The 24,935-nt window shown below is 45.4% G+C and overlaps 1 protein-coding gene across 1 annotated transcript in view; it reads right to left on the reverse strand.

Moving 5' to 3' along the window:
* Positions 1-24,935, reverse strand: part of HHAT (hedgehog acyltransferase) — a 321,661-nt gene that overhangs the window by 267,484 nt on the left and 29,242 nt on the right. Inside the window, 1 exon segment of the mRNA XM_013979981.2 lies at positions 19,389-19,456. Coding sequence (XP_013835435.2) covers positions 19,389-19,456 — 68 coding nt within the window.

Consider the following 24,935-nt stretch of genomic DNA (forward strand, 5'->3'; position numbering starts at 1 on the left):
CGATTTCCAGAGACAACATTCTTTCCCAACCTACCTGTCCTTCAAGATAAAATGTTTTCCCAAACCAAAGTTTTTTTCTGTAAATAATATCTGGTTAAATGTCTTTATCATCCCGCCCACGTGAAGAAGATGCTTGCAAGGGTGGGAATGCCATCAACAGGACTAGTTTACACTGTACTGTTTACCATGTACCATCCCGGCTCTTAACCAGCCCTTAAGAGCTAAGCCTCACAAATCAGTCCAGGATACAACAGGAGCAGGAGGTTTCTCTTTTCTGCAGAAGAAGAAAAGAGAAAACCTCTCAAGATGACTTAATTCATCAAAGGGACCTAATTAATATGGGTGGATTCTCTGAATGTCTTCAACCCAACTGTTAAGCTAAACTCAGTAACATCCTCTAGCTACAAGTTGCTCCAGATTATTCACGACATGTGCATACACAAGATCAAACATGTAGAGATTCGGTCTCCCTACTTTATTCCATAGGCCTCCCTTTCTTCCCGAAGCTAATGAAGAGTTGATTTTTTTAAAGAAATCTTAAGTTCTAGTATGAATTCAAAGGCATGAAAAACTATATTATATTCCCCATACCCCTCAAACTGGAAAAAAACGTTACCCACATTTTCTATACGGTATGTGGGGCAATGAGTTGTAAATAATCAAGCTGATAAATAAGATACAGATCAGGACCAAAAAATATAATCGAATGGGATGGCTGGACAGCAAATTATACAAGCCCATAAGATTCCCCGGCTATCAACCATGCTAATAAATCGTGTGTCTCATTAGCGTCACTTCTCTGGAATACCAAAACGACAAAGTCACAGTAACACGGAGACAAAGAATGGTCCCCACCCCTCTGGAGACTATGGTTCCTAAAATCACCCTCACGCTCAGAGAATTCGCTTTCTTCTTAGGACGTCTTCACACATTCGAGAAAAACTAATATGTCACATCTCTGTGGTGAGAAACACTAGCAGAGGGGAACCCCAGATGGAATCCCCAAATGCGGAAGGCCTTCCAGGGCAGAAGGCCAATTAAGAAAGCTAAGAGGGACACAAGAGAGAAAAGGGAAAGACTGATGTTTTTGCCATCCATCCGCTGGGGGGAGCTCTTCATAATCCTACATACCATTTTTCAACTTGAGTGTTACACACTGCATGAAAGACCAGAAAAGTGGGCAATCAGAATACGTGGACGGGAGTTCCCGTCGTGGCGCAGTGGTTAACGAATCCGACTAGGAACCATGAGGTTGCGGGTTCGGTCCCTGCCCTTGCTCAGTGGGTTAACGATCCGGCGTTGCCGTGAGCTGTGGTGTAGGTTGCAGACGCGGCTCGGATCCCGAGTTGCTGTGGCTCTGGCGTAGGCTGGTGGCTACAGCTCCGATTCAACCCCTAGCCTGGGAACCTCCATATGCCGCGGGAGCGGCCCAAGAAATAGCAACAACAACAACAAAAGACAAAAAGACAAAAAAAAAAAGAATACGTGGACGGATTCGCCCATGTATCTTTTCAGCCTATCCCCTTTAGCCATTAAGTCACTGCCCAAGCTCTCAAAGAGAGGCCTCCCTGTGAAATAAGAGAAAATACGCATATTGTTGACGGCCACGGTCCCTGGCACAGAACTCCTAAAACCCTTGGAATCTCCTATGATAAGAGCATTAGCAGCATCTTTTGTTTACGTACTCGGTCTCTGATCCTGGCTAAATCCCTTGGAATTTCCTAGGGGATAGCATTGTCTTTTGTCCTCATACAGTGACTCTTGGTGGGCTCCTGGATGGTGCTGGTCACAAGAAAGACCACACTAGGATTAGACGCTGGGAATTTTCAGCTCCGCTCCCCATTGTCCAGAGACAGGAGAGCACCTAGAAATGAAGTTAGTGATTGATCCTGCCTATGCGAGGAAGCCTCCATAAAAACCCTCAAAGTACAACCAAAGCTTTGGGGTTGGTGAACACGGGGAAGTGCTAGGGGCGTGGTCTTGGACAGTTGACAACTCTGTGCCCCTTCCACAAATCTTGCCCTACACATCTCTTCCGCCTGGATGATCATTTGTATCTTTTACTACATCCTTTTATAACAAAACAGAAAACAGTAAGGAAACTGTTTTCCTAAGTTCTGTGAGCAGCTCTAGCAAGTTTTAATTGAACCTGAGGAAGGGGTGGTGGGAATCTCTGATTTAAAGCCAACTGGTCAGAAACACAGGTAACAAATTCGGCATGTAACTGGCATCTTAAGGAAGGTAGGGGGAGCAGTCTTGTGGAATTGAGGCCTCAACCTGTGGGATCTGATGCTATCTCCTGGTAGATAACGTCAGAATTGAGTTAAACTGTAGGACACCCAATCGGTATTGCAGAATTGCTTGGTGTGGGGAAACCCTGCACACAACTGGTGTCAGAAGTATTGTAAGCACAGCGGTAGCCTGAGAGTGAGGAGAAACACGCAGGAGAAGTGAGGTTTTCTATAGTGTTCCCTCCCAAAGCATCCCTGAGCATGGCCAGCTATCATAGCAGCTGAGGTGCCTCCAAGACTGGAAACAGAGACAAACAAGAACAGAGTCCAAGGCTCACAGCATTTTCTGAGCACATTCCCACCAACCAGTCCCCCACAGTGCACTGCCTCTGCAGAAACTTGTTATTAAAATGACTTATCTTTTTTTATGATGGCTGAAATATTTTAAATACTTGAACAGAGACTTCTAGTTCTCTTATTGTATCTTCAGGTCCTCTTATTGCATCTCTTAGGCAAGATACAATAAAGACATTTCTTCCATAACCCTCCCACTAAGGAGAGCTAAAAACCCTGGATGTAATTATAAAATAAATTATAAGAAGATTCTGAAAGATGGAAAGAAGGCAGCAGACTGAGGGAAAAAAAATAAGCAAAATAAAATAACTCACTGGATGAGCTTAATAGCAGAGGTAGATGACATAGGAAAGAATCACTGAACTTACAGACCTGTCAATAGAAATTATACAATCTGAATAATAGAGAAAAATGGGCTGAAGAAATTAACAGAGCCTCAGGACCTGTAGCACAGTTATAAAAGGTCTAACATTCATGTCATTGGAATACTAGAAAGAAAGAAGAAAAATGTGGGGATGGAAAAAAGAAATGATAAAAAATTTCCAAATTGGGCAGAATGAATAAACCTACAGATTCAAGAATCTGAATCCAATCAAATTAAATATACCAATTAATAGAAAGACATTGGGAGTTCCTGCTGTGGCTTAGTAGTAATGAACCCAACTAGTATCCATGAGGATGAGGGTTTGATCCCTGGCCTCCCTCAGTGGGTTACAGATTTGGCCTTGCCATGAGCTGTGGTGTAGATCCTATGTGCCCGTGGCTGGGGCTATGGCCAGCAGCTGCAGCCCTGATTAGACCCCTAGTCTAGGAACTATCATATGAGGCCCTAAAAAAAACAAACAAACAAAGACAGACAGATATTGGCAGAATAGATTTTTAAGACACAATCCAATCCTATGCTGTCTGTAAGAAATTCACTTCAAAATAACAATATAGGTATTTTGAAAATAAAAAGCTAACAAAGGATATACCTACAGATATCAATCAAAAGAAAGTAGCAGTGACTATATGAATATCTGATAGAGCAGATTTCAGTGAAAGAAAATCACCAAAGTCAAAAAGGATCATTAAATAATGATAAAAGAGTCAACCCACCAAGAAGACATAACAATGCAAAACATGCATGCACCAAACAACAGAGCTGTCAATATATGAAGCAAACACTGATAGAATTGATAGAAAATAAACAAATCCATAACTATAGTTGGAGACTTTTAACGCCTCTCTCTCAGCAATTGATAAAACTACTGGACAGAAAATCATTAAGGATACAAAAAAACTTACCACTACCAACCAATAGGACCTAATCAACATTCATAGAACCTGCCATTGGAAAACATCAGAATAGATATTCTTTTCAAATTCTCATGGAACATTCATTAAGATAGACTATATCCTGGGCCATAAAACAAATCCCAACAAATGTAAAAGAATTGCTTCATACACGGTGTATTCTCTGACAGCGATGGATTCTAACTAGAAGTCAATACCAGAAAGGTAAGAGGAAAATCTCCAAACACTTCTCTAAATAATGCTCGAGTCAAGAAGAAGTCGTGAGGAAAATTAAAAAACAAGTAGAACCAAATAAAAAATGAAAATGTAGTTTATCAAAATGTGTAGCTAAGGGAGTTCCCGTCGTGGTGCAGTGGTTGACGAATCCGACTAGGAACCATGAGGTTGCGGATTCGGTCCCTGCCCTTGCTCAGTGGGTTAAGGATCCGGCGTTGCCGTGAGCTGCGGTGTAGGTTGCAGACGCAGCTCGGATCCCGCGTTGCTGTGGCTCTGGCGTAGGCCGGTGGCTACAGCTCCGATTCGACCCCTAGCCTGGGAACCTCCATATGCCGCGGGAGCGGCCCAAGAAATAGCAAAAAGACAAAAAAAAAAAAAAAAAATGTGTAGCTAAAGTATTGCTTGAAGAAAAATACAAACAGTTACATCAGAGTAACCACCTCAAAACTCTAAGCTACCACCTCAAGAAACTAGAAAAGGAGGAGCCAAATACACCCAGACCAAGCAGGAAGGGGTAAATAAAGACCAGAAATCAATGATATCAGGAGTCCCCGTTATGGCTCACCAGAGACGAATCTGACTAGGATTCATGAGGATATGGGTTCCATCCCCGGCCTTGCTCATTGGGTTAAGGATCCAGCATTGCTGTGAGCTACAGTGTAGGTCACAGACACAGCTCAGATACCATGTTGCTGTGGCTGTGGTGTAGGCCGGCAGCTATAGCTTAGATTTGACCCCTAGCCTGGGAACTTCCATATGCCACAGGTGCCACCCTAAAAAAGAAAGCCAAGAAATCAATGAAATCAAATGCAGAAAAATAGGGAAAAGCCCACGAAACAAAAAGCTGATTCTTTGTAAAAATCAATAAGTTTACAAATTTCTAGACAACAAAGAATAAAAGAGAAGATGACCCAACTTACCAAAATAAAGACTAAAAGGGGGCTAGCACAAGAACCTCCAAAGACATTATGGGATAATAAGTGATACCAAGAAAAATTTTATATACATAAATTTGACAACTTAGATAAAATGGCCTAATTCCTCAAAAAGCACAAACTACCAAAATTCACCCAATAAAAATATACCATTTTATTCATCAAATTAATTCATAGTTTTGAACTCCTTAAAAAGAAATCTCCATTCTCAAGTGGTTTCACCACAGAATTCTACCCAGCATCTAAAGATACTCTCTTTGAGAAAAGAGGAGAAATAACTCCCCCAGCTCATCTTACAAATCTAGCAATACATACATAAAATGTGAAATTAAAAATACACGACCATATATAATCAATCAAAATCAGACATAAACAGTACTCAAAAAGAGAGGGGGGAAAAAACTGTAGTCTTATATATATATATATATATATATATTCTCACAATCAAGAGGAGTTTATCCCAGGGATACAAGCTGGTTCAATACTCAAAAATCAAAGTAATCCAACAACATATTAACATACTCTTAATTAAAGAAGAAAAAAATGCATGATCATATCAACTGATGCAGGAAAAACAGCTGACAAAATTCAATACTCATACATAAATCGCAAAAAACTAGGAGTAGAGGAAAACTTCCTCAACTCAATTAAGAACATCTACAAAAACCCCTCCAGAAACTTCATACCAAATGGTTAAGACTGGGGAAAACCCAGGATGTTCACTCTCGTAATTCTCATTCAGTGTAACACTGGAAATCCTAGCCAGTACAATAAGAAAAAAAGGTAAGGATTATATAGACTGAAAAGGAAGAAATGACACTGTCTTGATTTACAGACGACATGACTGTCTATGTAGGAAAAACTCAACATCTATTCCAAAAAAATCTTCCAATAAGGAATAAAGGAATCTAGAAAAGTCATAGGTTATAAGATCAACATATATAAAAGTCACTAGAAATGAACGTGTGGAAATTGAAATTTAAAATGTAAAACCATTTATAATTGCTCAAAAAAAAAACCCACTTAGGTATAAATCTAACAAGATATATATATATAGGATATGTATGCTAACAACAAAACACTAATGAAATAAAGAAAAAAAGATGTAAATAAATCTAAAGCTATATTGTGTTCATGGACTGGAAAATTCAACATAGTTAAAACATCAACTGATCTTATGTTCAACAGAATTCCTATCAAAATCCCAGCAAAATATTTTGTCGATATAGAAAAGCTTATTCTAAAATGTATTTGGAAAGGCAAAGGAAGCAAAGGAGCTAAAGTATTTTTGAAAAAAATAATAAAGTTAGATTCCTCAATTTTAAGACTTCTCAGTCATCAAGAAAATGTGGTGCTAATGGAAAGACAGATACACAGATCCATGGAACAGAAATGAGAACACAGAAATACAGCCATGCAAGTTTGGCCAATTGATTTATGACAAAGGTGCCAAACAATTCAATGGAGGAAGAACAGTCTTTTCAACAAAGGGTGCTAGAGCCTATGACTTTTTTAAATGCCAACTGGACATCCATAAGCAAAATAATAATACACCTTTACCTAAATTAACATAAAATTAACTCAAAGGGGATCATAGATTTAAATGTAACAAGCAAAACTATGAAACTTTTGGGAAAAAATACAACTAGGCCAAGAGTACTCAGATATGACACCAAAAGCACAACCCTTAAGAGAAAAATAAACTGGATTTCTGTAAAAGACCATAATAAGAGGATGAAAAGTCAAATTACTAAGAAATATTTGCAAACCATCTATCTGACAAAGAATAGTAACTAGACTATATAAAGAACTCTCTGAACTCAATAGTAAAAATAAACAATCCAAGTAGAAAATGGCAAAAGACATGTATGGAATTTCACCAAAGAGGCTATGGAGACGGCAAATAAGTTCAACACCTTTATCCATCAGGGAAATGCAAATTAAAACCATGATGAGATAGCACTATACACCTATCCAAACAGCTGAAGCTTAAAATGTTAATAATTCCAGATGCTGGCAAGTATGCAGAGAAACTGCATTATCTCATATGGTGTTGGTGGGAATGTCCAGTGGTAGAGCCGTTTTGGAAAACAGTTCATACAGCCAATCAAACTCCTGGGGTATCGATCCTGAGAAAATAAAACTTAGGTTCACATGAAAACCTATACCCAAACATTCACCTCGGATTTATTTATAAAAGCCAAAAAACTAGAAACAATAGAAATGTCCTTTGATGGTCAAATGGTTACACAAACTAAAGTCCATCCCTATCAGGAACTAATGACCTTGCAAAGAAAAGGAATAAACTGCTGACACACACAACTTTGAGATCTCGAGGGCATTATGCTGGGAAGGAGTGGAGGAAGGAGGAGGAGTCCGTCTCAGACGGTTACATACTGTGCAATTCCATTTATATAACATCCTCAAATGACAAAATAATGAGATGGAAAACAAAAACCCTGGCTTGCACTGGTTAGGGATGGGGAGAGCAGGATGGGTGCGAGTAGAAAGAGATAGCAAGGGAGTTCTTTAAGGTTCTGTATTAATTGTGCTGGGAGTTAGGGAAAGGAAGGGAACAGAACTGTACTCAAAATCCAAGATACAATATACAATAAATAAAGACTGCAGTTGCTGTAGGGTTTAGAGCCCAGTCTCCAGGGACCTCTGCTACGCCCCCTAATGGTGGCTCCAGAGGTGCTGTGAATAGCAAAGTATTTGCAGAACCTCAGTTGATGACTCAGACTCCTCATTTGCATACCCATAGTACCCTGCATAGAGTCCAACGAGTTCTTTCAAGTTTAAAAACTATATCTCTTTCAACTCATTGTTCCTAACCATAAGAAGTTTGCTTAAAAATTCCTTGTACAAACTTGAGACAGAAAGTAGCTCATGGGGACAACGAGCCACCATCAGTGTAATAGGAGTTGCAGTTACTGAAGGAATGAGCTTGGCCAACATAAGACATACTCTTGTTTCTCTTCAGATCGCATAAATCTTTCGCCTTTTACTAAAGATTTCCGTGGAGAGAAACACTTTTGAGTGACCTACCAATTTTTTGAGGTCTTGCTTTGGCAAGGCTAACTTTCATTGTTGTAACAAAAGATGCTATTTCTTACATGAGAATACTCCATGGTGGGGTCCTGCACTACACTGATGTTTTTCTACTTGTGTAGTGATGTAGAGAGTTTGTAGTTTTCACGGGTTTTCCTCCTGAACTGCTCTTTTTGCACTAGTAGAACAGAAATGCCAGCCAAACCTAAAAACATGAAAGTTTCCCCCACAGAACACACCCCCATGTGATCACCAGTCAGGAATCTAGAAGTGCTAAAAGCACACACCCTTAGTGACAGCTATAAACAGCGGATTTGTATGTGTTAAGAACATATATCCTTAGTGATGGCTATGAATTGAAGAACTTCTGGTTACCTGATGCAGGGATTGTTCCGAACTTTTCATGCATGGTAGTAGCATCACCTTCCTAAATGACAAAGCACTTTGTAAAAGGATTTCATCCTGCCCACGAAACACCCACACAGCTCAGTGGAATTGGTTTCCACCGCTTGCCTAATACACATCTACAGGTGTGATCACATTTAGTGAGAGAACTGCCTTCCTGAAACCCAGGAGTGAAACTATGATGGAATAACGAACCCTCACCCACCTTGAACTTTTCAGCAGCTACAAAGACGCCACCCTTCACATCTCCCACCGGCCCACGATCTCACTCTTATCCTGCAGCTGCTACTAATTTCTTTTTAACAGACATAGCAACTGTCATGTCATGATTTTGAAAGGTAATAACCTTTTAAAGAATGGTGACAGGTGCTGCTTTTAGGGAATGTTCTGGGAGAAGGAAACGTTTCCTCTCCTTGCCATTTCTCCACCTCTCCCCCCAAATTTCAGCTCCAAGCCACTGCTGAACTCTGCCCCCTCCATTCTCAGAATCCTATCTGTTGGAGCACTTACACAAGATAGGTTGCATAAACAACCTCATGTATCTGGAGGGACTGTTCTTAACAATGAAAGTGCCCAAATGCAGAATCCACATTCCAGAAGGAATGAGATAGCATCTGAAGGGTCCCAGTCAGAAATCCAGTTTCAGACATGGCTGCAATTCAAATTATTTCAATATTGGTACCTAAAGCTGCACCTGAGAGCTTATTAGCAATAAAGATGTTGGAATAAGCAATTTACAAATGAAGGAAGTGATGGGCTAGACATTTTCTCAGCCTCCAATACCCTAAGGATGAGGCATAAGATGGATAATATGACGCATAAGAGGCATAAAATTGAGTTCCCTGGTGGCTTGGTGAGTTAAGGTTCCCTTGTCATTCCTGTTGCTCGGGTTGCAGCTATGGCAGGGGTTCAATCCCTGATCTGGGAATCTCTGCATGCCATGGCCAAAAGGAAAAAAAAAAAAAAAAAGATGAGGCATAAGAATCCCTGGAGCAGGCGCCCAGAGCTTCAGTGAGAAGAGCCCTGCTTCCAGCACTCCTGTGCTTCTGTGTCTCTTCCCTTCAAAGGTTCTATCCCCCCATCAGACTAGCAGGGTGTCTGCTCCAATGCACAGAATAGAACTGCCTCAGCCTCAGATGAATCCTTCCTGCAAGGTGCTTGCTGAAGAAGCTAAAGACAGAACAGGTTCAGTGGCAGATGTTCTACCTACATATTCAAAAATGTCTGCACACCTGGCAGAATCTGGACTCTTCCTCTACAACGTACCACTTGGCAGTGAGGCTGGGGAGCCTCCTACCCACTGCCAGTTACCAGAAGCGACCAAATGTAAAATCCAAGAATTCGATTTTCGTTCAACAACCAGACAGACAAGGGTCACTTCAAAATACCATCCTTCTATTCAAGGTTCAGCTCAGACCCACCTCCCCAGGGGAGCCTTCAGGACTAGAAACTTGGGAATCCCCATCCTGGCTCAGTGGTTAATGAACCCAACTGGTATCCATGAGGACACAGGTTCGATCCCTGGCCCTGCTCAGTGGGTCAAAGATTCAGTGTTGCCATGAACTGTGGTGTAGGTGGCAGACGCAGCTTGGATACCATGTTGCTGTGACTGTGGCACAGGCTGGTGGCTACAGCTCCGATTCAACCCCTAGCCTGGGAACCTCCACATGCCGTGGGTGTGGCCCTAAAAAGACCCAAAAAAACCCATATATGTATATATGTATATATATTAGAAACTTGGTCATTTCAAGATTGGAAATTATCCCAGCAACTTTTGGCTACACCAGCCAGAAATACACAAATGGAAATACTCACACATGTAATGCACGTGCCGATTTTCAGGCAGGACACACAAATAGGGCCGGCTGTCCTGGCTCTGTACACCTGCTATCTCTTCAGCTTGACTGATGCTGCCACCCTTCATTCACTAATCTCAGCATCGTCGCTATTCCAGCCATGTGGCAGCCTGGCATTCTCAGGTGGAATAAACTTCCTGAGAGAAGCTGTGCTTCTACCTTCCCTTAGCCCACAGCTCCACAGCAAAGCAGCTGGTAAGCAAAGAACTCCTTGCAAACTGACTGGTTCGTGGCTGAAAAATTTCTCACCCCTCTAAACCTGTATTACCACCTCAAGATCTTACTAAGGAGTTCCTGCTGGGCTCAGTGGCTCAGACAGAGTGTCTCCGAGGATGCGGGTTCGATCCTCGGCTTTGGATCCGGTGTGGCCGCAGCTACGGCACAGGTGACAGATGCAGCTTGCATCAGGTGTTGCTATGGCTGTGGTACAGACTGGCAGCTACCGCTCCGATGTGACCCCTAGCCCAGGAACCTCCATATGCTGTGGATGCAGCCCTAAAAAGATCTTACTAAGTATTTATGGGGACCCTCTCTCAGTCCCTCTGCTACACACACACACACAGCTGATCTTTCAGTTCCGCAGGCTAAGCCCTTGGTTTTAACCTCACCTTGTCTTCCCCGGGTTCCTTCAAAGACCTCTACAGCGAAATTGATATTTTCACCCTGAGCTAGTCGATATAGAAGACAGAGGCGGGCAGAGCGTGGGATTTAGGGGCTGAGCTAGTAAGCAGATCTGGTGTTTAACCATCTGCATTGCAGATCTTGGTTTTACATGAGGCGCCAAGCTTCCCTTCCCCGCCCTCCCCAGGCAATCACTCCCACCTCCTTTTCCTCCTGCCTCCTTACAAACCTCCTCCCTATCAAGAAGGATATCCGACAGGGTTGAGACTAGACAAGAGACAATGTACTGAGAAGTTAAGAGCAGGAGTTCTTTGTGCTTAACAAGAAGGACTCAAACCCAAGGAGTCCTCGGGAACCTTCCGTGACTAGTCTGTGGCTGTCCTGCCCCTGCCATTTGGAGGGGGGGTCGGGGGGAGGCTGGCACAGGACGCAAGAATCTGCCTCTGCTGAGCAGCCTGTGATGGAGCAAAGCTGCATAAAATTCAATTTTCTGTTAATAAGGATAGGCTGAAAATTCTCACACACAGCCAAGCAGCTTATTCATCTGCTCCCATCAGATGAGGGAGGCAGAGATACCACGGAAACACTGGAGTCATCTTCGAGGAGCTGTGGCTTAAGGAAGATGAGGTAAGGCTGAAACTCTCTAACCTGCCAGAGCTTAGACACGTGAAACAAGGCAAACGTTGCCAAGGGACTGATGCTCCTCCATGGAAGTCCCCAACCAGGCGGGCAAGTCCACCTTCATCCAACAGCCACTGCTGGATGCCAGGCAGGGGAGGCAGAGGTGAATAGGTAACTGCCATGGGAGTTCCTGTTGTGGCTCCGGAGGTTAAAAACCCGACTAGCATCTATGAGGATGCAGGTTCAATCCCTGGCCTTGCTCAGTGGGTTAAGGATCCAGCATTGCCCTGAGCTGTGGGGTAGGTTGCAAATGCAGCTCGAATCTGGTGTTGCTGCGGTGTAGGCCGGCAGCTACAGCTCCGATTCGACCCATAGCCTGGGAACTTCCATATGCCGCAGGTGCGGCCCTCAAAAGACAAAAAAATAAAAAATAAATAAACAGGTAACTGCTGCATAACACAGGTGTGAGAAGGAATCCAAAGTATGGAGCTCATAGGAGGGAGAAACTGATGCCAGCTGGGGGGAGCCCGGGAGAGGCAGCAGGCAAAGTTCCAGTGGGCTGTTCCTTGAGCAGCGGATGTGCCGATCGTTCTGCATGAGGCTCAGGGTTTGGACACATCGAGGCACCCTTGGGGAATGGCGTAGTAGCACGGGGTCACTACCAGATGCTGAGGAGCTAAAACAAGGTAGGGCCAGTGGACAAATGGGGCCAAATGTCAGCCACAGAGTCTGGGCTTCATACGGTAGGAAATAGGAGCCACTAAGGGTTTCGAGCAACGGTATGAGATGCACATTCCAGGTTCCAGGGATGCCCAAATCTAGCGGGGAGTGGGGGGGGGGGGGCACGGGAGAGGTGGGCAAGGCAGGGAAGTTCCCAGGCTCCTGAAAGAGCCTGCAGAAGAAATGGCTGAACCCCTTCAGGGACCGTCCCCTGCCTTCCAAATAAAGTCCAGACTCCACGTACGGCACCCAGTGGCCTTTAGGATCCAGCCTCTGTCTTTCCTGTGTCTGCGTTTCCTCTCAGCATCCATCCAGCCAGGCTGACCGACACTTTCTCCCTAATACAGTCCTTACGCACGCTGCTCCCCTCACCCCTCTTTCCCCAGTTCCTCCGGCTCCAGTTCCACTGAGCCTGGGTTTCGTGCACCTGCTGTTTCTGCCTGCATCGTTCCCTCTGTCTTAGCATCACCAACCCCTGCATTCAGAGCCCAGGAAGGACAGACTGAGCCTGGAAGGTCACAGCCCCCCAGCACCCAGCACCCAGCTGGGAAGCCTCTTGCACAGTAGCCGCTCAATGAATATTGGTTCGGTGACTCAAAAGAGAGCTGACTGGACTTTTCTGAAAGCATCACAATACAAAGGAATTTATAAATAAGCTAAATTTAAACAGTTTTATAGGCAAAATGTGAGCTCAAACTTCTTTGAAAGTATCACAATACAAAGGAATTTATAAATGAGCTGAATGTTAACAGCTCTACAGGCAAAATTTGAGCTAAAAACTGTCTTTGCTTTTCAAAATGACCTCTTCTCTCGGAACACTGCAAAGACATAAGCGATCGAGCTCTCCGTGGGGTCTCCGTTTCTTTCTAATTTTCTGGCAGGCCCTGAAAATTCCTCGCTGATTCTACTTCAGAAAGAACGTCTCATTTACATGTAGGCCCCAGTTGCAGAACAGTCACTGCAAGAGGTGTCCTCCGGAAAGGAATGAGTAATTGATTACACGTAAGATGCTTCATAATACGTTAGGCTTTGGGGAGCTCCTTTCAGGGATAATCCATCCCTCTGGATTCAAAAGCTTCTCTTCAGAACATTATCTCGTTGCCCGAGAGGGACCATCAATAAATCTTAACTCTAAAACAAAGATGTCACCATGCACAGAAGGACAAATAATGGCCACAGGAGTGTGGACTGGAGATCCATTCTGTGCCAAGCATTACACAAGCTAGGTGTTTTTCTTGTTTGTTTGTTTGTTTTGGAGGGTTTTTTTTTTTTAATTTGTGGTTTTTTGGGGGTTTGTTTGTTTGTTTTTGTTTTTTGTCTTTTGAGGGCCATGCCCATGGCATATGGAAGTTCCCAGGCTAGGGGCTGAATCAGAGCTACAGCTGCCGGCCACAGCCACAGCCACCCCAGATCCAAGCTGCATCTGCAACCTATGCCACAGCTCACCAGATCCTTAACCCACAGAGCAAGGCCAGGGATCAAACCCACCACCTCATGAATACTAGTCAGGTTCATTCCCGCCAAACCACGACAGGAACTCCAAGGTGGGTGTTTTATATCCATCATCTTTTCTCCACGATGAGACCTCCCATTCCTATATTCCAAAAAAATAAAACTGAAGCCCAAATAAGGTAACTGATTTTCTTAAATGGAGCAAGCTGCATTTTGGAAGAAAGTCTGCCCAACTCCAAACCTGCGCACTTTCCATCATGCCAACTACCTTAAATCAGAAATAAAAGGGAAAAAAAAATTCATGACAATACAACCCAACACAAAGTTTCATTCATGTCGGTATGATTCAGGGTCTACCATCTAGAAACATCAAACAAGGAACATGGCCACTAAAAATCTCCTTGGGACATTGCGGAAGAACATGAGGCAAGACAAAAGAGAGAGGAACCACCAAACAGGTGGCCAAGAGTAGAAAGCCTTGGGCTTCGCCCTTCCCTGGCCACACACACGCTCCCGGAAGCCACCAAAGCCTGTGGCAGGACGAGCAGACATACAAATCAGGAGGCAAATGCCACAGCATATGGAATCTGAACAGTCCTTGAGAGCTGCACCCACGCACGCTCCCCCACCGCATCTGGCATCTCGGCAAAAGTGGGCAGCTTGACGCCAAAGCAGTCACAAGACCAAAAGCCACTCCCGTTTGGGGCTGTAGTCCTCCAAACTCTATCATCATCAACAGCTGGAGGACTGCGGCAGGCCCAGCACCCTTTCACGGTCCTAAGGGAGCCTCCCCTGGGCTACCATCACCCTAATGTGCCCAAGCACAGTGGACCCCTCGGGAAGAGCATCTTTTCTAGCAATGACCTTGCCAAAGCCCACCCATCCTGCGGAGCTCTGTTAAAGGTCAGCCTCCCCCCGCAGCGGCAGCACATGATGGCTTGTGCCCACGGTGGTTTCTCCCTGCTCAGAATGGCAACACTGCCCCCATGCAACATTCATCTGCTCATCAAACTAGGTGCACTTAGGACCAATGCGTTTTACACCAATGGTGCAACCTGGCACGGTGTTATTCACTCTTTCCTGCGGTTAAATTAGCAAAACTCTCACCTACTCTGTCCCAGACACTGAAGATACAGGACTGATTAAATCCAGCCCTGCCCCTGTGGGACTTGCAGGCAGGTGGAAGATGGTTATCACGAGATAAAACAGCACATCTATTTATCACAAGAGGGGACCAGATCGATCCAAAGCATCACTACACATTACCCTGCTCATTTCCCTCACATCATTATGCTCAATCTGTGACTATTATGTTTCTTCATTCGTCTGCTGTCGGTCTGTCCCTGCTAGGTGACACTGGGACAGGAACCTTGTCTGTCTAGTTCACTACTGTGTCCCTTGTGCTCCATATGGCCGTGGGCATAGAAACGCATTCCCTGAAAGCTGTATTTGCGGAGGCAGATAAAAAGAGACGCAGAGAAGTGTCGGGAACTTTAAGCACTAAGCCCGATTTAGAGCTCCAGGCAATGTTTCTATGATAGGAGACACCCGGGTTTGGAGACGATGCGTGAGTGAGGACCAGGTAGCGAAGGGGTGAGGCACAATCCAGAGGAAACAGGATGCACAAAGGTAAGAAATGCAAGTCGGCAGGATTAAGCCCTTCAACAGGACTGCAGGCTGGTTGTTCCCAGAGAGGGGCAGCTTTGTCTCGAGGGGGGCACGTGGCAACACCTAGAGACATTTGTGACTGCCATGATTTGGAGCAGCAGGTGCTCCTGGCACCTACCAGGTGGAGTCCAGAGATGCTGCTAAACACCCTACAATGTACAGAACAGCCCCCTTCCCCCCACAACGAAGGATGTCAGTAGTGCTGAGGTTTAGCAACATTTAAAGGATGGACGAGTCAGAGAACATGAAAGTTTCCTTCTCAAGTTCATGATTTCTACTCATGCCTAATCTCTTTTTTTTTTTTTTTTTTTTGTCTTTTGTCTTTTTAGGGCCGCACCCGTGGCATGTGGAGGTTCCCAGGCTAGGGGTTGAATCAGAGCTGTAGCCACCGGCCTACACCACAGCCACAGCAACAAGGGATCCGAGCGGCGTCTGCAACCTACACCACAGCTCATGGCAATGCTGTATCCTTAACCCACTGAGCAAGGCCAGGGATTGAACCTGCAACTTCATCGTTCCTAGTTGGATTCGTTAACCACTGAGCCATGACGGGAACTCCTACTATCATTTTTTGATTAGAATTTGGACCAACATAGCATTTGTTTGTCACCTCCCACAACCTCGAGAAGAAAGACTCAGAACATATCAGGTCTCTATCTTAGCTGAAATAAGACTTTCAGCAGACATCAGTGAAACTTCTGTGGCTACATATGGCCTCTGGTCTGTTTTATGATATTTATCATGGACATAGTATCAATTTCCATCATCTGTTGGTCATCCACCCTGACTCATCCCTTTCCCTCTAAATTCTAGAACTCCAAATTCCCCATCCCTATGCCAGGTGTAGAAAGATGGGGGCAAGAGGTGCTCAGTATCACTGGATGGATGGATGGATGGATGGATGGATGGATGGAAACATGGATGGATGGGACAGGACAGAGGGACAGAGATTTTTTTTCAGAATGGAAAAAAGCCCTTGGAGCCCCAAGGGCATATATGTGTGCCCTGTGTACTTTCCCATGAAGGAATTTTGACCTGAATGTCGATGCCCTCTGCCCATGCCCATCACGGGGGCCTGTCAGGAAGAACACACAGAAGAGGCCATGTCCCCAGGACTCTAGCGCCTTGGCAGGGTGTCAAGCAGCTGAGGGTAATGCAGTAGCTAGAGCTGGGAAGTCAGTGAAGACAAAGCCCCTTTGTCTAGAGGTGGCAACACCCAGCTGGGCTGAGCCTGCCCCACCGAAATGAAATCCGTGGCAGCTCCCAAACTTGTTGGGGCCTGATCCTGGCTCAACTTCTCAAACCGCCTCATGAATGCTTCTCTGCAGCAAGAAGTCTCTTAGCCTAATAGGAGTTTGCTATTTTTGCCTCTGGCAACTTAGTATTATCTGAAATGCCTGAATTATGATTCTAAAAGGGAAAAAAATGACCATTTTTTTCTAAGTGATCCAAGAGCAGTTATTATTATTTTTTTTTTTGGGGAAAAAATACTAGCTTTACTTGCCATTTTTAAGGTACATTTCTTGCACATCGTCCAAATCATTGCTGGCATTTTGTAGGGAGCTGAATCATTCCCAGGGGCTAGTACAGTGTAATGAAAGCAATGGGCCATTTCCAAATACTAATCTCCAAGATAAAGTTTGGTCCACCATCCTCGTCTATTTATCTCACTCCAGGTACTTTTTTTTTTCTTTTGATTCACTGATTCTTTTTTTTTTTTTTTTTTTTGCAGTTGTATAATGATCATAACAATCTGATTTCACAGGATTTCCATCCCTCAGCCCATGCACATCCCCCCACCCCCCAAGAGCAGTTTATTTGTAAAGAGCAGATCCTAGACTCCCTGATATAGTGCAGCAGGACCCTGTGGGGCCTTCCCAGGACAGACCCCTCCCATGCTTCCTGTCTGCAGAAAAACTTAAAGTCAAAGAATAAGTTCAATCAGAGAAGTGAGAAAATGCAGCAACAAAGGGCAACAGTCAAACAAGACAAATTATAAGAGTTTAGCCATTAAAGTCAAGGACCTTTAATTTCTTCTGAAGGGCTATCGATTTTCTGAGCCATGTTCTTTGAGCTGTTGTGAAGATACTGAAACCTCGACCAGGTGGAAGTTGTTAACTATATGCTGCCCACAAGCATGAAGATCCCAGACCAGCTAGAACCAGAAGGTTGATGATGTTGACTCACCACCAACCAATAAGACGACGACCCATGAGCTGATCGTGCACCCTGCAACCCTCTCCCCAGCACCTAGCTCCTTCCTCTTTCCTTATATAATTTCCAAGCAAGACCTGGGGAGCTGGTTCTTTGGGACATGAGTCCACCTTCTCACCAGGATTGCAGGCTTCCTCAATAAACCTATCTTACCTTTTGCCCAATGCTTATCTCTCAGTATTGGATTCTTGAATGGCAATCAGCTGAACCTGAGTTCTGTAACACTATTACAGCTCAAAGTCCACTGTGACATAAAGCTTCCCAGGTTTCCTCATTGATGAAGCAAGCACAGTACCACCTACTGTACATGACTTGATCCCTGGCCTCACTCAGTGAGTTAAGGACCTGGCATTGCCATGAGCTGTGGTATAGGTCGCAGATGCAGCTTGGATCTGATGTTGCTGTGGCTGTGGTGTAGGCTGGCAGCAACAGCTCCGGTTTGACCCCTAGCCTGGGAACCTCCATATGCCACAGGTGCAGCTCTAAAAAGACAAAAGACAAAAAATAATAATAATAAATAAATAAAATTAAAAATTAAAAAAAATTAAACTCATGGAAATGTCTGGTGGGCAGAGCAACTGGGAGGTCCATCACACAGGGCAGGCTGTCTTCCCAGCCCCAGACAAACATGGCTTGTGTATTTAATATGGTGAATCTGAGCAGAGCCAGAACTGGGAAAACGGGACAGGTTACCCTAGAAAATCAAAATGGAAATTGAAGCCCATTTGCTTCAATTCTAAGCAAGATCTGAAACTCTCAAAGTAGAAAAATATCAGTACAGGCAGTTCCTGGCTTGGAAATGAATTGTCTTCCAAAGTTCACGTGTTAAGTCGAGGGTTCAGAACTCAGAATGCGAGTATTATTTTATGTCCTAAGTCAGCCAACAGAAGCTGACTAAACTTACAATATATCTGGCACATGACACTCTTAGAGCAAAGATAGTAAAATTAACATTTTTATATCATTTTTTAAATGTATCAAAACACCCAGAAGAACAGCTCCTCACTAGTGTTGACCTGAACCCTGAACCCTGAGCTGAAGCTGGACCTTCTGTGATGCCAGTTATTCCTAGAATGGGGTCCTGAGAAACTGAAAGGGGAAGAAGGAGAAAAACCCCCACCTCAAGAGATGAAGGGTTCTGGGGTGACACAGAAAGTAGCGTAGCATCTCACGAAGGGAAGAGGAGGGCCTGGCATTGTCTAAAGAATAGAAGTGCTATCACACCTAGGAGAGCAACAGCGACCACGCCACCTGCTATCTAAGCAGACACAATGAGCTGCAGTGGAAGATAAATGAGCCAGGCCACTGCCGCTGCAGAACCAGGGAGCAGAGGGGCGGGGGATTCCCAGCATGCTTTGCAGCATATGCAGATGGCAGGAGCACTAGAGGCCGGGAGGAAGCAGCTCCATAGCTGCCAACAGTGGGTATAGGGAGTGTCCAGGAACCACACTGGATTCCCATCAATGTGGGTAGGTCAGGAAAAGTGAAATGTGCATGAACTGTTAAGGTTACCGACCTGGATTCCTGGTGTCTTCTGGTGTTTTGAGAGGAGAATGTGGGACAAGGTAAAGAAAGAACATGGGAAACCGCACATGACATGGCACGCTCACACCACTTACAACAGGAGAGGCTCTTCCTCTCCAGTGGCTGCTGAGTACCACACCTGGGCCGACGCCCAGCTCCAAAGATGCAAAATATTGAAACGAGGTGTGAAAATTGAGAAGGTTTATCATTGATCCACTTTGTACCTTCTTTAATCCTCCGAATAAAGAGTCGGTCTCCAGGTCAAATTCTTGGTCCAGTTCCTCTTCATGTTCTGACGAGAAAAACAGTGTCTATTAGTCACGGATCTAAATCACACTGGGTTTGGTTTAACAGGAGAGGCGCTAAAAGAAACTGGAACACACCCTGGAAAAGCTGCCTGTGGACTGAGCTACAGCCATGGACACATGTCACACTCCTTGATTTGTGTGACCTCAGCTCCTTCCTGGAAATACACGGTGGGGCTGGTGGAAATGTCCCTTTGACTTGTCCTAAGGGTCGCGAGAGGAGAGGGACCAAAAGAGAAAGCTTCCAGCACAGACAACGACAGGAGGGAGGAGGGCAATCGCCCCACCTGTACAGACGGTGAAGAAAACGTCTCCACAGACCACGCCCCAGAACAGATGGCAGAACGCCAAGCAGATTATTGACGGAATGGTAAAACGGCAATGTGTATGCTTATAATTAAGCTATCGGTTTAAAATGAAAAAAAATATTTTAAAATCTTCACTCAAATAAGGGTGAACAAAAACCAGGCACGCCTGAAATTCGAGGAGTGAATCAGAACCTGATGGCCAAGGCTTTTGCCCTCTTGGAACTTACTGTACAGCAGGGGTGAGAGACAAACAATAAAAAATAACAATAGGGCTGATGAATGCCATGAGAGGGGAGCTAAGGAGTGCTGTGGGGCCGAGTTTGGGGTTTCTGTGTGATGACTAACAGGTGGCTGGATGGGCATGGAAGGAGCTCTCAAGAGCGCCTGCGCTGGAGGTAAAGACTTAGGAGTCCCCAGGATAAGTTAAGGGGAGTGCTGAAGCCTCCAGGATGGCCGAGATTGCCCGAAAGGGCGCAGGCTGCACAGGCAAGAAAAGAGAAATAAAGTGTTTATCAGACCAAGACCCGTACAAAAAACCCCACAAGACCACAAAGGAGCTACCCCGAAAGATCAAAGGAAAATCAGGAAGAGACAGTGTCACTAAAACATAATCATGAAATGACGCTGGTTTCTGAGTAGGATCCAAGCGTAGACTTACACACACTAGACGCCAACAGCAGCCCCAGCCTACACCACCCCCAGGAAAAACAGAAAAGGGAGAGGCACTGAGTCCCGGGGCCCAGGACCCCATGACACGTTCACACTGAACTCGGTGTGGTCCAGGAGGGGCTGGTTCACACTGAACTCGGTGTGGTCCTAGAGGGGCTGTGGCAGAGTGTGACTGTCCTGGTCTTTTCTGTTACAGCTGCACACGCACGCACGCACGCGCGCGCGCACACACACACACACTCTCTCACTCAAGTCCCAAGGGATTAGGGCACAAACAGAAAGCTCCTAACAAAAAGAGGGTAGAAAACGTCTCTGCTTTCTTGACTCTTCTGTTTTGGCTTCACTTTCCTACAAAACGCAACATCCAGACACATCAGAAACATGCAGAGCAAGGCAAAAACCTGAGTTCTCTTCTTTTAAAAAAGAACATTCCAAGGCAGTGAAGTTTCCCCGCTAAAAAAGCATCAGACTCACCCAAGTTAGGACACATCTCCCTCTAGTGGGAAAAAGGAAGCCTATGCAGACGGAAGAATTAAGATGAAATCCTGTCCAGCACTGTCCAATTCAAATACTACCTGAGACACAATTATAAAGTTTCCAGTAACCACAATTTTTTTTGGCTTTTTAGGGCCACACCCGCGGCATATGGAAGGTCCCAGGCTCAGGGTCAAATCAGAGCTGCAGCCACTGGCCTGTGCCACAGTCACAGCAACTCCAGATCCGAGCCTCAACCTACACCACGGCTCAAGGCAATGCCATATCCTTGAACCCGCAGAGGGGGGCCAGGGATTGAACCTGTGTCCTCATGGATACTAGTGGGGTTCATTACCACTGAGCCACAACAGGAACTCCTACTAACCACATTTTAAAAAGTAAAAAAAAAAAAAAAAATTTAAGCTGAAATTAATTTTAGCATGTTTCATTTATCCCAATATATCCAGATATTATTTCAACATGGAATATTAAACAATTATTAATGAGTTCTTTTATATCCCCCTTTTCTCACTAATTCTTCCAAATTCCATGGACACGTTATCCTTACAGCATATCTCAATTTGAAGTAGCCACATCTCAAGAGCTCCTCGTGTGGTTACAGCAACAGACAGGATCGCTCTAGACCAAAATCCTCCCTCACCAAGGGAAGGAGGGGAAGGGGAAGGGAGGGGGAGTTTGGGGTTAGTAGATGCAAACTATTGCATCTGGAGTGGATAAGCAATGAGCTCCTGCTGCACAGCACAGGGAACTGTATCGAGTCACCTGTGATGGAGCATGACAGAGGATAGTGTGAGAAAAAGAATGTATATATGTATGTGTGACTGGGTCGCTTTGCTCTACAGCAGAAATTGACAGGACACTGTACATCAACTATAATGGAAAAAATACAAATCATTTGAAAAATTTCAACTCAAATCCAATCATGATGCTTTTAGTAATCACTCTCAAGACTGTTTTGAGGGAGTTCCCGTGTGGCTCAGCGGGTTAAGTATCCAGCACTGTCACCACTGTGGCTCAGGTGGATGCTGCACCGCAGGTTCAATCCCTGGCCCAGGAACTTCTGCATGCCCCAGGTGTGGGGGGAGAAAAAAAAAACGAAAAACAAAAAAAAACGTTTCCCAAAACTGTGGCGTGGAGAACTGAAGCAATATCTGCTGAAGAGCCCTCAGTACTAAGTCCGGGGGATTCTACCCCATGCTCCCCCCACCACCACCCAACTAAAGGACGCATCAAAGCCCCATTCACCCTACTGAGTGAGAGGATTTGCACTTCAATCATCACCAGTGAGCTGTGGTGGTAAACCTTTCACTTAAAACCTCCAACTAACTTATCCCTTTGATGGGATATCAATTACGGGGTGAGGTAGGGGAATTGGAGAGCCATAATCAGGAAGGGGAGGGAAATACACACAAGCACACACACACTCCTCTGACTGGAGCCTCTGCGGGGAGACTAGTGCACCCAGCTGGGGCCTGACTGTCCTGCCGCTTCTATGCAGTTGAAAAATTCCAACCAGATCCTCTGCATCCTTTATTTCTCCAGGAAGCCGGTGGGTGCTGCAGACTGGTAGTAAATGAGGCGGGGGGAGGGGCAGAAATGATGGGCTTCTAAAGACAGGAGAATTTAATTGTAAGCAGTTCTCAAACACGCAGGTGGAGGAGTTCCCACTGTCGCTCAGCAGGTTAAGAACCTGACAGAGTATCCATGAGGATGCGGGTTCGATCCCTGGCTTCACTCAATGGGTTAACCATCCAGCATTACTGCAAGCTGCAGCGTAGATCACAGATGCCGCTCAGATCCGGTGTTGCTGTGGCTGTGGTGCAGGCCAGTAGCTGCGATTCAACCCCTAGCCTGGGAAATTCCATGTGCCACTGGGGCGACCCTAATAAGAGAAGAGGCTCGTTTTTTTGGTTTGGTTTCGTTTGGTTTTTGGCCACCCTGTAGCGACCTATGCTGCAGCTATGGCCATGCTGGCTCCTGAACCCACTGACGCCACTGGCTGGGGATGGAACCTGCGTCCCAGTGCTCCAGAGACGCTGCTGATCCCACTGCACCACAGCGGGAACTCCGTTCCCAAGAGATTCATGAAGTATGTGGGCTCCTTCTCTCCTCTGTCCCAGTTTCCACTCAGGGAATGAAAAGGTGGTTAAGAAACAGACCAAGCGACACCAAAGCATGTCTGTGCATAGATGCAGAGGGCTAAAAGGACATCCATGACCTTAAATGTCCCTAGCAGAGCAGCTCATCTCGGGCTCCTTAGGAATTCTGGGCTCTATCCAGGCAGGCTCCCAGGCACGCAATGTGCACGGGACTCTCTAGCTCCCAGGAAGGGTTGAGGACCCAGACTGAGGTGGAAACGCTCCAGCAAAGAGGAGGCTGTGAGCTCGGCCTCTGCTCCTGTGTTGGATCCAGCCCTGGCTGAGGGTGGCAAGGGGGTGAGGAGTGCGAGGCCGTGCAGGCCAACACTGCGGGGTGCCAGCCCTGCGCTCCCGCCTGGGCCCTGTCCCAGGTCAAGGTCATCGGGAGATTTATTACAGGCGCTGAGACACCACCAAGCGCATCCCTTGAGGACCAATGTCCACTTAGCAAGAAAAGGCCAGTGTAAGCCTGAGAGGAAGGGGACACGCTGGGCCGGAAGACTTGGAATCCCGTTCGGAAGACAGCGGGTGACTCAGTGGGTTCCTGTGGCTACAGGTACAAGGGAAACACGGGTCCAGTATAAGGTGAAGCCCTGCCAAAGACAACAGCCTGCAGACTCGGCTGCACCACAGCACCCCGTTAATGCCAGCCGTCCAGACCTGGGCCTCCCTCCACAAGACTGTAGGAACTGAAGGGCCCCCAGCACCTCTGATCCCGGTCAGTGAGCTCACCTGGCCCCAAGGGCAAGGCCACCTGTTCAAACCCAGGACCAGAAGCCTTTGTTTCCCCACCTTGACCGGGGCTCCCCAGATCAGGAGCCAGACATTTTGCAACCAAATTCCTCTAATCACAAAAGCAAATGGGAAAAAATTTACCTCCAGATTGACAAAGCCCAGCCCCCCCCCACCCCCGAAAGGCTAGTGTGCTGTATGAACAACATAAAAGAATTAATCTATCCATGAACAACTCCATCCTTTTTTCATACACCGGGACTGGTGACAAGTGATAAGAACAGGCGCGCCACGGAACAAACAAAAGCCGAAAGGGGACCAGGAGCAACTGTATTTGCATCCCGCTCTAAGAACACTTACTATATACACATTTATAAAAAGAAATTGCAGGCAGCAACTCAATTAATTTGCTCCGTATCTGCCTAAATTTCAGGGCTCCCTGGTGTGAGAGAGTTCATTTAGACAAACATTAACTGCTGGTCACTGAAGATTAAAGGAATGAAAATAAAGTACCTGTGAAATAAAAACGCCCATCAATGGAAAACACAGTTACTTTTATAAAAATGTCACTAACTCCAACTTCTCAGGAAGAAAGCTGCTGCATGAAAGGTGAGCCTGGACTCTGTAAAGCCAAAAAGATCCAGGGTAGCTGCTGTTCATTAGAAAGGAATCACAGGAGTTCCTGTTTTGGCTCAGCAGTAACGAACGCAAGTAGCATCCATGAGAATGAAGGCTGGATCCCTGGCCTTGCTCAGGGGGTTAAAGGATCTGGCGTTGCCATGAGCTGTGGTGTGGGTCACAGGTGCAGCTCAGATCTGGTGTTGCTGTGGCTGTGGTGTAGGCTGGCAGCTGCAGCTCGAATTCAACCCCTAGCCTGGGAACTTCCATATACCGCAGGTGGAAATAAAGAAAGAGAGAAAGAGAGAGGAAGGAAGGAAGGAGAGAAAGGAGGAGAGAAAGGAGGAGAGAAAGGAGGAGAGAAAGAAGGAAAACAGGAAAATGGTAAAATTTTTAAATAAATCCAAGAGCTATGTTCTTCAAAAAAGAGAATAAATCTACCAAAGAGGCAAAACATTCTGGTAAATTCCCTAAAACAAGAGAAAAGAGACACATGTGGGATTCAA

This window comes from Sus scrofa, chromosome 9 (genome assembly GCF_000003025.6).
Source record: "Sus scrofa isolate TJ Tabasco breed Duroc chromosome 9, Sscrofa11.1, whole genome shotgun sequence".
NCBI classification, from domain to species: Eukaryota; Metazoa; Chordata; class Mammalia; order Artiodactyla; family Suidae; genus Sus; species Sus scrofa.